Genomic DNA, 13,802 nt, shown 5'->3' with positions numbered 1-13,802 from the left:
TCTTTTTCTGAATGTGTAGAGCATTTTCCATCATGAGTCTTTTGGCATTGTATTGGATCATTGTATTGCTGAGAAGAATTCAGTCTATCACAGTTGATCATTTTACGATGTTGTTGATATTGTGTACAATGTCCTCTTGGTTCTGCTCATTTCCCTCTCACTGGACATTTCTTGAGCAGAGCAGTTCCATGATCAGAGAGTAATATGTCTGGATGATTTCTTGGTTAGTCATATGATGGTTGCATTGCTGGTTAACAGAGATTGTAGGAAAGGAAACCACTTTGGAAATTATTTTAATAATCCCAGTAAGAGCCAATATGAGCCTAAAGTAGGATTATTGTAAGAATGTAAAGGAGGGAATAAATGTGAGAGTCCATTCAATTGTGACAATAAGAGTGACACCCCCTGCTGGAGAGATACTGTAGGAAAGCTCCACCACGAGGAGAAGGCATCTGAGGCCAAGCCATGTGGCTTGGAAAGTCAGTTCCTTGGTGTCAGGAAGTGATGTTTGATGTTCCCAGTTTAGAGAGGAGGCTTGTGGGATGAAGAAGGGGCAAGGCTCTCTCTCTTTCTTCAGGACCTCGTGGGGATTGGAGCTAGAAATGCTGGTTCCCTGAGATAGATAGATGTAGGCATCTAGGCTTCTTTCTCTTTCTTCACCAAATTCTTATGCCCCTTAATAAATGCTTAAAAGTCCAAACTCTTGCTAAAGCTTCTAATTTATTGGCAACCACTCATTAGAATTTTAGACAGTATAGCTATAATTTTAGCCACATCACAGCAACCCACCATTCACAATTTAAGGAACATATCTATCTATTAGGTACTGATACAAGATATGGAGTATACATTACAGAGATTAACTCTACAGAACTTGGCAAAGGATTGGTTTTAGGATGAATATGGGAAAGGACATAATTACATACAACCCTGTGGTTTCCTGCCCAGTTGATAAGAAGGATAGTTATTTTGCCAACAAAAACAAGAAAATTAAAATGAGAATCAGATTTAGGGGAAAAGATGAGTTCAGTTTTAGATGTATTAGGACTAGGATATCAACAGGACATTCAAATGCAGCGTTTAATGAAGCAATAAACTCTCTCACTGACAGTCTCAAGAGCTGAATGTGTATTAATAAAGAAAAATATATTTTTAAATCCCAACTAACTCGAGTCAAGATATATAGATAGATAGATAGATAGATAGATAGATAGATAGATAGATAGATAGATAGATAGATACACACACATTGGCATATCATGTACACAAATTGTTTCTTCTATAATAGCATAACCTTTTCAAATTTTAAAGTAATTAATAGGCTACCATACAATAATAAGACTTGTTGAATATAACTTGTGGAATAGGGTCAACACTTTACAATTACACATTCCGTATTATTTCAACAAAAATGTTTTAATGCCTGCCATGAGCAAGGAATTGCAGTGTATGGCAGAGGCAAAGGAAAGGGCAGGCTAACTCGGGATGTCAAGGGAAAGTGAATAGATGAAGAAGGAATTAGTAGTGAAATTAGCAAAAAGACCATGTCCCTATCACAGTGCTTAGAGGCCTGGACATGTGTTTTCATTAGTAGAGGGAATTCTTAGGCAGGGAAAGTGTCTCTGCCCAATTCAATTTAGTATTTTTTCTGGAACTAAGGGGTTAAGTGTCTTGCCCAGGGTCACACAGTCAGAGTAAGGCATTGCTCCCCACTCCACATGCTGCTACTCTGCTAAGACCTTAGTAGATGCCACATAATCAATTACTCCAAGGAAGGGAAAACAAACTGAATAGGATCATGCTAAATACTTATGTAAATTAAGGGAATTCTCTCCCTTCTTTTCTCTGCCTCCTGACTTTCTTCAAATCTCAGCTGAAGACCTACTTTCTTCAAGAAACCTTACCCAGTTCTCCTTAATCTTGGTGCCTTCCTTCTGAGATTACACCCAATTTGTTTTATATAAATCTTATTTTTACATTATTTATAAACTCCTCACTAGATTATAAACTCCTTGTGGGCAGGTTTTATCTCTTGACTCTTTTTGTTTCTCCAGTACCTTGCATATAAAAGGAACTTAATAAATGTTTACTGAATGAATAAATGTTTGTTTTCTCCATTAGACTGAACTTTCTTTGTGTAGCACTGTATTTGGCACATAATAGGTGATAAATACTAGTTATTTGGCTAATTGCTTGACTACAATAATAGATAACATTTATATAGCACTTTCAAAAGGATTTGCAAAGCACAAATGTTAGCTCATTAGATCCTCAGAATAACCCTGCAAGGTAAATAAAACCCTGGGTTTTATCCCATTTTACAGATGGGGGAACTGAGGCACAGAATGGTTGTGACTTGCTCACAGTCACACAGCTATAAAGTGCCTGAGGCAGGATTCATACTCAAGTCTTCTCAAATCTAGATCCTGCAGTCTTTCTACTGGGCCACCTTGTTGCCAGTTTAAAAGATTAGTTTAAAGGAATAAATAAAATGTAGAGGGCAGAACAGTGGCCCTCTAATCTTGTAGCTTTTCACCTCCCCCTCACCCCTCTGAAGGTGAGCTGACAAAGAGTAGATTTTAAAATGGAGTAGAGTGAGCCACAGTCCTGCCTTCTCTCCATCCTTCTTTTGCCCACTCAGTACTCACCCAAGCTCTCTTGTGAATGTTTGCCTCCCAGGGCAGTAGTCTGATCTTGGAGATAGTCTTACTACAAAGCTAATTATTTCTGTTTGGTTTTGCCCAAAGGCTGAAGAGATAACTTTAACGATTGGTCAAGCCTTCGATCTGGCCTACAGGAAGTTTTTAGAATCTGGAGGAAAAGACGTTGAAACAAGAAAACAGATTGCAGGGTTGCAGAAAAGAGTGAGTAACCTAAAGTTGTTGATCACATGCATTTGATCTAAGTACAGGGAAACTTGCAGACCATCAAACAAATTGAGAAGTCCTACCATTCCATTTCCCCACACAGATTGGAACTGCTTTCATTTTGTTCCTATAATTGTCCACTCCTTCTGATCCCCTGCACAGTTTTTAACCATTTTATATTGAATTCCCACAAGAACTTAGTGTTCTCATGTGACTTTGCTTCACTTCCTGATGCTTCTCATGGGGATCAGAGCAGCAGAAGGAGCAGATGCTGGGTAAGTGGTTTCCCACGCAGATCAGATTCCTTTTGTTATTAAATTACCCCTTCCCCTCACTCTCTTCAAAATCATCATAAGCAAGTTTCACTGTCCTGTGGTTATACTCCTAGATTATGGGTACAATTTGCAAAGTAAATTCAGAAAAACAGAAAGATGGGAGCAATCAGGAAGAAGAAATTAGCCCAAAATACAAGTATTGCAGAATTTAAAATACATGCATTGCTTGTGACCTGGAGCTCTAAGCTGTTTCCCAGGCTTTACCTACATAACTTTATCCCCGTGCATGAAATAGTACATTACATTGTGAAATGATGGAGAAGCAGAAGTTTAGAAAGATCATTCCAGAGTACAGTCAGGAGTTTGTGGTATTTAAGAAAAAAATACATTTCTGAGTTGATGTTCTATAACCATTCGTTTTTTTAGATACAAGAACTAGAAACTGAGAATACAGAACTCAGAAATAAAGTCCAGGATTTGGAAAATCAGCTAAGAATAACTCAGATATCAACATCTCCAGTAAGTATATGTAAAACCTATGCTAGTTCTGGGGGAAAATAAAATATATTGCATTTCTCTGCACAAGTATATATTGTGGTTTTTCCCATATCTCTGAAATCACAGAGAAATAGAAAGCTTACCAATACAGAAAGGGATAGGAGCTGGACCAATGATTTTTTTAGTATAAGGAAATGAAATGATGACCTCAAGCAAGGCTAGTTGCTCTTTTCGGGAACTTAGAAGAATTGCTTAGAACACTGTTAGGATAAACAACCAGCATATGTGCAAGGCAGGATCTGAAACCTGGTGGTCTTGTCATTGAAGCCGGCTCTCCAATGAATTCAGGTCAAAAGGGCCATATCAGTTAGATCCATTTTATTCTGGATAACTGTTGTTATGATCATACCATTCATCATACTCATGATCATACCATCCTTGCCACATGGTAATTCTACCTCCTTTTTAAGCCCTAACTGGACTAACAATATTAACTGACTTTCCCAGTCACTTAACAATGTCTTTTATGAATTTACCCACAAGTCATTACCCACAATTTCATTATTCCCTCCATGAATCTTTCCATTGCCCTTCTGGTTACTTGTCATTTTATTTCTGCTGACAACAAGGTGTCCTGTGATTTGTAGTCATGTGACAGAACTGGTAGAATATTATTTCAGAGATGGGCTTTTGGCACAGGTAAACAGTTTAGGAATATCAAAAGTACTGGATTTCCCTAATGTGTTCTAGCCTAATTTACAATTCTTCTATTCACTCTTCACCTATAATACTTGGTCCAAGATATACACATTAAAAGAATATTAATTTGGATAACTGTTGTTATCCTCAGTTGTGATTTTGGGCCTTGTTGTGGATTCAGCAAGTTTCTATAATAGTTATATTTGGACTTCGAGGTCTGTTGATTAGTGCATTGTCCCTAAATTAAATGAACCCTTCTGTGGTGATGTGGGAGAATTAATAGAAGTCCCAAAGTAGTAAGCTGTGGCCCAGGAAATGGCTTTTTTACTTGGCAAAACCTGGGCTATTGTATTGCATAATGATTTTCCAAATGAGTAAATTAATCCCTCAGCATGAGAAACTAATGTTTTGGGCATAGCAATTACTTGTCATTGTAGTCAATTCTTATACTGTCAGTAAATCATTCATTTTGTAGTTTATTCATAAGTTCAAATTCCATGTTTAGCTTTCGCATTCCACCTAAGATGCTCAGACCCATTTCTTGCCACTAGATGGTATGTAATTAAGTACCTGGAAACATTTTAATACTCATCTAAGCCAAATATAAATGGGAAAATTATATTTCCTGTTTTGATCATTTATACCAATACTAACCTTCTTTTATTCCCCTCCCAAACTTCTTCAATTTTACCTTTTGAGTCCTACCAGGTTTTTTTATTTGTTTTAGAAGATCCAGGTCAAATGCTGTGGTCAACCATATTAATAGTGAGGCAATCTCTAAAAATTGTTTTTTAGTTACATTATTTCAGTAAACAAATAACTACTAAACAATAAAGGAATGTCTTGGCCCATCACAATCATGGGTCACAACATAACCAGACTGTTTTAAGAATTGATTCTTATGATAATTTATTCAGACTGCTACATCATGGGTTTGACCATCATAATTGGTGATTGAGAAATGTGTTCCTGGCAGCCCAAGTTGGAACTATGAACATATTTACTCATAGAACTGTGGTTATATATTGTGGTTAGGTTCTATATTGCCAATAGTGCTAGTTGTACCCTCTACCAATTTCTTTTCTTTTACCAAATATATTTATAATAACTCAATAATTTAAGGCTTTCTATGTAATTAACATACTAAAGCCTAAAATACTGACTTTGTGATCTAATTATTATATTTTATTCTGTCAAAAAATGCTCGGATGTTCCTTATTTCCTGTTGTCAGAAGTAATCTTTCTTCAGAGCTTATGTAGTACTTTATATCTAGTTCAAAGTACTTTTCTTTATAACCTTGCATTTGAGTTATGCCGACACATTTCCTGACTGCCATACTGTAAAGCCATAACATGATATATTCTGGTGCCTAGGACATAGGAGAGGATGACTAAATATTTGTTGAATGAATAACTGAAAACTGACTTGACCACAGCAGGGTCCTTAATAGTACCTAAAACACTTTTTGGATCCAAAGTAATATGATCTTAAACGCCACAATACAGTTAGTTTCCAATTTACAAATGGGTTGTAGTCTAAAAGTTCATGTTAAAATTACTTATTTGAAACTTGAAATGTGTTTTCCCACAGAAACAAAATGTTATACAATATAATTAATTTTTGAGGTCAGTCTAAAAGATCCCTGTTTAATTAAACCCGAAGTAAATGAAATACATTATGAATAATACTATAGAATTTTAACCATAATTTATAACCATGATTCAATGGGAAACATGTTCATAGTTCCCATTGGAGATACCAGGAACAAATTTCTCAATCAGTATTCATGGTGGTCAAATCTATGATGTAGCAGTTGGCAAAAATTATGAGATCTAATTCTTAAGACAGCCTTGTTATGCCATGATCTGTTAATGTGATGGATATAGAGCTTTCCTAGTTTCCATCAGTTATTCACAGAAAATATGACAAAATAGCAATTGTAAAAAATTGGTTCTGCATAGAAATGAAAGAAAAAAACAGTCAAGAAAATGGAAAGTAACAAACATTTCTTTCCTCTCCTCCCAGTTTCTTTTATTTTGCCAAAAATATGCATGATAAAGAACATTCAATAATTTAAAATAATCAGCCTGATATATATATATATATATATACTATATAAAGTCTCTATATATCTCTCTATCTAAATATGCTCTTCATTAGAAGTGTTATACATACAGCATATTATGTAGGATATGCTATACATATGCACACTATACATAATATGCATGCACATATATAGTATATACTACACATAGTGTGCTATATATAGTATCATATATACTATATGATGGATATTTATCATGTATATACAGTATATACTAAAGATAGCATATAGCATACTGTAGATGACTGCATATACTATATATGTAGTCTTTGCTATCTATGTTATCTGCCTGCTATATATACCCTCTATACATAGTCTATATATAATATCTATCTACCTATCTTATACCTAACTATGCGCTTCATTAGAAGAGAGTTAGGGTGCCACAGTGGAAATAGAGCTAGCATGGGAGCCAGAAAGATCTGGATACAAGTACTGTCTCTAATACGTACTTACCAGGTCACTCTGGTCAAGTCAATTAACCTCTTAGTGCCCCTGGGTATCTATCTAAGGCATATTCCAGAAAAGGTGCTAATCTACATTGGTAAAAGGGAGTTTCCTAATCTGAGTTCCCTATACCAAGAAAATCCTGGGTCCAGTGTTAGAAAAGTTCTTGTGAATCTGAGTGGTCCATTATTTAAAAGATTTTATATATATATATATATATATATATATATATATATATATATATATATATATATATGAAATGAATTAACTATTTATTTTTAGCTTTTGTTTTCCAACTGCATTTAATGAAGGCCCTAGCATAGTTTAATGACAAAGATGTTTAACTATGAAACATAAGAAAAAAGCCCTGGATTGAAGATCAAAGAATTAGTTTCTTGTCCTGTCTCAGCCATTACATGTAAGACCTTGGACTCTAAGTCTCTCTCCTCAGCTGTGAAATGAGCTTATTGGATTATGCAACCTTTCAAGTACCATTCCCTTCTAAACTTCTTTATTTTATGACCCTTAAAAATTACAACCCCCATTACATTTAATATAATAAAAATTACCCCCAAAGAATTCCCAAAATATTTTAAAGTTTGAGATTTTTATCTTCCAAGCTTATGATATTTTGTATTAAATTCTAAAGTATCTAAAATTTTTGTTATGAATATATTAACCTTTATGGTGACCATCACTCTGCTAGCAAAATGAAGTTTCATGGGTAATTAATACTATTGATTAATAGTTTGAATAGTTCAATTGGACTCCTTTAGAAAATTATGAAAAATAGAAGATTATATTTAAATAACAAGATTTACATAATCAATAATCAAACATTTATTCCATTGCCTACTATGTGGCAGATAGTGCTATGCTATCTCTATTAATATAGATAATTCTGATTTAATGGGCATCTCTTAGCAGAATATTAGAAAAGTAAATACTGAAAAATAATATTTTTCCTGTGACCGCCATTATAAAATTTGAAAGTCAAATGGCATTAAGATGTCCAATAGGAAAATGGTGAAGGTCTAAATTGTACAGTACCTGACATAATGGCCAATACATATTAGACATTCCTTAAGTGCCTATTGGTGATCATAATGTTGATTAGTTTCTGTTAGTTTAGAAACACAGGAGTTATTGTATTATTGAAATCAGAGATTTCACAAAAGGCCCAGGTGTTCTTATGGTAAATGAAGGTAGCATAATTAAGAGCTAAGGCATAAATTATGCTTGGAAGTCAGTTCACTTTAGTAAATATTTTGAAGTGTTGACTATATTCAAGTCATTGGGCTAAGTGGTAGATAGAAAATACAAAGAGAAAAGAATAACCCCTATAACAAAAAAAGCTTATAATCAGAAGGAAAAGAAGAAGGAGGAGGAGGAAGAGAGAAAGAGAGAGACAGAGAAAAAGAAGCAGAGAGAGAGAGAGAGAGAGAGAGAGAGAGAGAAGACAGGGAGGGAGGGAAGGGAGAAAGGAAGGAAGGAAGGAGGGAAGGAGAAAAGGCATATATGTATGTATATGTGTGTGTGTGTATATGTGTGTATACATACACACACACACACACACTCACATACACTCACATACACACATATATATTAAGGATTTAATAATACCTGGCAGGCATATACATTATGCTAAGAGAAGCTTCCATTTTAAAGGTGGAAGACAGTAACTATAGAAATGCTAGAAGGTAAAGAGAAGGAGACTGAGTCTGTGTAAAGTCTAGATGAGAGAAGAATAAAATATGACTGGAGTCCTTCCTAAAATTTTGTAACAAGAGAGAATCACCAATCAGGAGAGCAGGGCCCTAGCATGACATTTCATAGGTGGACAGTGCTAGAGGGAGGGAGAAAAGTGTAGTCTAGAGAAAGTTATAGTGAGAGTAAGAAAACCTAAACATATGTACAAATTACTATGGTACAAGTTAGAATGTATTAGAGAAAACTTAGGGGAGAAAGATTATATCTTTTTGTTTGTTTGTTTTTTAGTGAGGCAATTGGGGTTAAGTGACTTGCCCAAGGTCACGCAGCTAGTTAAGTGTCAAGGGTCTGAGACTGGATTTGAACTTGAGTCCTCCTGAATCCAGGGCCAGTGCTCTATCCACTGCACCACCTAGCTTCCCCAAGATTATATCTTTTTGAAGGAGTTAGGAATAGCTTCTTGAAGTGACACCTGAACTGGACATTGAAAGGAGAATTTTAGTAGTTGACCCTAAGGGTCCTGGGAAGACAGAAGGTCTGTTCCAACATGGCAGAGAGTGCATGAGCAATGATACAGAGAAAGAAGAGAGGCACCAATGTCAAGAACATATAGAGCCCATATGGCTAAGAGGAGTACATGAGAGTTCTCAAGTGGAGCCCAGCTCTCCCATGTATTATTCAACAGCTAAAAAAAGTACCAGTATGTAGAATGATAAAAATTCCAAATAAAATAAGTGCCTTTATACAACCTAAGATATCCAGAAGCCTTCTAGAGCTCTCCTAGTATCACCAATGAATATCAAATATTCAAAGTACTTGAAATAAATATTAGGAAAGAAACTCTAGCAACATATTAGTTGGATTATATAGTATGGCTAGGTTGTATTTATACCAAGAATAGTTCAATACTGGAAAAATGATCAAATATCATAAGCCATATTAATAATAAAAACAACAAAAATCACAAGATACCCATGGATGCAACTTTTGACTTAAATATGATACCTATTTATGTTAAAATCACAAATACTCATAGAAGTAAATTGATCTTTTCTTAATTTAGTGAATTGTATCTATTTATAACCCAGAGCTAGTTTTCTACATAATGGAATAGCATTAGAGATCATGCTAATAAGATCAGGAGACCAGCAAGGAGATCCATTATTATCAGTCTTATTGAATCAAGTTATAGAAATTTGAGCTAAAGCAATAAAACAAAAACAAGAAATTGAGAGAATAAGCATGGGCAAAAATGAAACAAAAAATGAAATCACTTATTTTTGGATGAACTATTGTCTACCTAGAGATTAATCTAAATTTAATTAAAACAATAATTTCAGCAAACTTTCAGAACATAATATCACCCACACAAATTATCAGCTTTTCTACATATAACTAAAAAAACTCTGGGAGAAGAGCTACAAAGAAAAATTCCATTTAAAATAGCTATAAAATGTATAAAATATCTGAGAGTCCACCTTGCTTATCTGTCTATCATCTGTATTTCTATCTATCTATAGGAAGTAGATGAATAAAACTACAGAATTAAAGACAAAAGTAAATAATTAGAAAGCTATTAAATGTTCATTGCTAGTCAGTATAATAAAAGTAACAATAACACCTAAACTAATTTACTCATTCAATGCTATACCAATAAACTAACAATGGTTTTCTTTCCTCTCTGCTTCTCTGATTAGAAGGTAGGGTCATGAACTATAAGCCAAACCTCCATTTCAGGAGAGAGCTCAACTCAGACATCTAACTCCTCATTTTTCACCTGGTTGCATTAGTTGGGGACTTCTCTGACTTCTCCACCATGCCCCAGGAAGCTTACTATTGGGATAACCTCATCATGCTTTAAGGTCTCAGCAACAGTGGTACTCCACCTCATCACTAACCTCTGCCTCTCTGATTAGATGGTGGGGGTCATGTATTCCAAACAAATAGCTCATCTCCCACATCTCCTCATTTCTCACTTGGCTGCACTATTTTGAGACTTTTCCATCATGCCCCCTCATTAAATACACTCCATTTCACACTTCCTTTTGTGTGTCTTCCCCCTTTAGATTGTAATGTCCTTGATGATAGGAACTGTCTTTTTTCTGTATTTGTATCTCCACCACTTAGCATAGTGCCTGGCACATTGTAGTAGGCATTTAATGTTTATTGCCTATTATTTATTGATTAGAAATAATAACAACAATAAAATTTATCCAGTGGAACAAAAGATCGATATTTTCAAGAGAAACAATGGGGGAAAAGTGGAAGGAAAGAGGCTTAACAGTCTCTCTCTCTCTTTTTTTTTTTTTGGTGGGGCAATGAGGGTTAAGTGACTTGCCCAGGGTCACACAGCTAGTAAGTGTCAAGTGTCTGAGGCCAGATTTGAACTCAGGTCCTCCTGAATCCAGGGCCGGTGCTTTATCCACTGCTCCACCTAGTTGCCCCCAACAGTCTCTTAATTCAAACTATAATGCAAAGCAGTAATCATCAAAAACTATTTTGTTACTAGTTAAAAAATAGTGAGGTTGATCTGTGAAACAGATTACGTAAACAACATATAGAATAAAATAAACGTGGTAGCATAGTGTTTTATAAATCTAAAGATCCCAACTACTGGAAAGGACTCACTATTTGACAAAAACTTCTGGGAAAAATGCAAAACAATCAGGCAGAAAATGGTTAGACCAACATCTCATACCATATACAATAACACATAGTTACAGGACCCAAATATAAAAGGAAAGAAGGAAAATACTTTTGCAACTATTGATAGGGGAAGAGTTTTTTACTAAAAGGTAGATGATAACAGGAGATAAGCAGTTTGGATTGCACAAATTTAAAGGCATTCGTAAAGGAAACTGATTTTTAAAACATCAAAATAAGAATTATTTCCTAAAAGATAGTTAAAAGATATGAAAATCTAGTTTTTAAGGGAAGAAATACAGGTTACCAAAAACATATGAACAATGCTCAAAATCTCTAATAACAATAAGTTAAATTCAAAACAACTCTAGGTTGTTGTCTCAGGCCTCATTTGACTCAACAGTAAATCATAGATGTAAAGGTAAGTTCTGGTCAACTAGTGTGTGGCATTTAGAGATTTTTTTTTTATTTATTAAGAATATCTACTGGGGCAGCTAGGTGGCGCAGAGGATAGAGCACCGGCCCTGGAGTCAGGAGTACCTGAGTTCAAATCCGGCCTCAGACACTTAACACTTACTAGCTGTGTGACCCTGGGCAAGTCACTTAACCCCAATTGCCTCACTAAAAAAAAAAAAAAAAAAAAAAAAAGAAAAGAATATCTACTGCTGGGGTCAGCTAGGTGGTGCAGTGGATAAAGCACTGGCCCTGAATTCAGGAGGACCCGAGTTCAAATCCAGCCTCAGACACTTGACGCTTACTAGCTGTGTGACCCTGGGCAAGTCACTTAACCCTCATTGGCCTGCCAAAAACCAAACACCAAAAAACAAGAATATCTACTACTTACTTGACTGCATATGATAACTCAAATACCCTTGTCAATTATAATCAGAAATTGAAGGACAAGCTTCTAGTTGCTGACCTGTAGTCTATCCAAACCCAACACATGACATTTATGTGGTTTTGGCAGACTTATTTAAACTATGGCCCTTTTCCAGAAGTTTTTGTTAAATAGTGAGTCTTCATCCCAGTAAATAAGTGGAGTGTTTGTTTATCAAATACTAGAGCACTGGTTACATTTTTTCTATGTGTTGTATAGCTAATCTTTTCCACTGATTAATCTCTATATTTTCTACCTAGTACCAAATTATCTTGAGAATTACTGCTTTGTAATTTAATTTTAGAACTAGCACTGCTAGGCTCCCTTCATTCCCACTTTTTTCATTATTTCCCTTGAGATTCTTGACCTTTTTTTGCCTCCATAATAATTTTATTATTATTTTTACATTTTATTCTTATTCTGCTTCAGAGACATGGGTCTGAAGAAGGAAAATGTGCCTCACTAAAATGTCTTGTCTTAACTAGAGGGCAGCATATAGTCTGGCCAAAAACAGAAGGTGAAAGTTTTAGGACCTTCAGATACTGTTAGAAAATTTTAAATTACAATAATAAATTACCACATAGAACTAGACATCATAAAACAAATAGCTGTATACAGTGGAGAATATACTTCACTGATGTTAAAATATGGCTGTGTTTTAAAATGTAATCATGAAAAGAATTACTCTCCATTTTGTATCTTTTTGCCTATTATGCCCTAGGCAACTACCATCATTACCTGTCTCTAATCTCAGTTGTGGATCTGTTCAGTACATCCATTGTATAAAAGAATGCATTTCTAAAAATCACCTTAAATACATGGTTTTTTTTCTTCTATCAGTCTTCCTAAAAAAAAAAAAGTTTCACCATCGCACAAACACTAAGTTATGCCTTATGTTGACATTTAATTCTCATTAAATATAATTTATTTTTTTCCAGATGACTTTGTATCACAAATGTGACTTTTATGGCAAGTCTGAAAGAATTATTTTTTTAGATTCAGTCTTTTGTTGTAGACTTCTAGAAGTACTCTTAGGCATGCTCTTGTGGTTTCATAAGCACAGTTCATTTCAGACTTTTATGTGAACTATTAAGTCTTCACTGGGAGTTTGAAGTAGTGCCTTAGTAATACGACTTATCTCTAAAAAAAAGCAAAAGCTTACAGGGCTTAAAAACATAGATGTTTTTCATCGGACTTACAAATTATATAAATTTGATTCTGTTATAATCCTCAGAGGGTAATTTAAAAATAACACATATAAAATACATGGTTATATAGTTCCTTTTATCAAGACATTTTTGTGTATTTGACCAGTATTTGTACCAAAGAACTTTGTGGTTATTTTTTTTTTTTTTTATGATCCAGGTTAACACCCTAACAGGGTAAATGTTGCCAATCAATGAGATCATGGAGTAATTCAGAGCTGGCAAAAAAAATATGACATAACAAAAACCAAACTTGTTTAACATTAAAATAAAAAGTGATAGTAAACCATTTAAACAGAGAGAGATGATCAAACTGTTTCCCTGCCCCTTTCTTGATTTCTCTTCAACACCTCAAAGGCATGATGAGTCAGGATCACTCATGTACAAGGGGGTGGTTGTATGGATGTACATAGTGGGTTTTTTTGGTCAGATTTTCCCATTTGTGGGTTTTCTGTTGTTGTCGTTCACAAAGGGGG

General features: G+C 34.9%; 1 protein-coding gene across 7 annotated transcripts in view; it reads left to right on the top strand.

Annotated features, from left to right (window-relative positions):
* GULP1 (GULP PTB domain containing engulfment adaptor 1) overlaps nt 1-13,802 on the top strand; it is a 370,363-nt gene that overhangs the window by 320,173 nt on the left and 36,388 nt on the right. For 5 of the 7 annotated variants that reach the window (XM_043998701.1, XM_043998704.1, XM_043998705.1 and 2 more), the window contains 3 exons: nt 2,748-2,864; nt 3,119-3,142; nt 3,569-3,661. In XM_043998701.1, the coding sequence (XP_043854636.1) occupies nt 2,748-2,864; nt 3,119-3,142; nt 3,569-3,661 (234 nt within the window). The remainder of the gene's footprint in view (nt 1-2,747; nt 2,865-3,118; nt 3,143-3,568; nt 3,662-13,802) is intronic. The other 2 variants (XM_043998703.1, XM_043998702.1) reach the window with 1 other exon arrangement.

This window comes from Dromiciops gliroides, chromosome 3 (assembly GCF_019393635.1).
Source record: "Dromiciops gliroides isolate mDroGli1 chromosome 3, mDroGli1.pri, whole genome shotgun sequence".
Taxonomy (NCBI): domain Eukaryota; kingdom Metazoa; phylum Chordata; class Mammalia; order Microbiotheria; family Microbiotheriidae; genus Dromiciops; species Dromiciops gliroides.
Note: the sequence above shows the minus strand (reverse complement) of the source record. Positions and strands in the feature narration are given on the sequence as shown.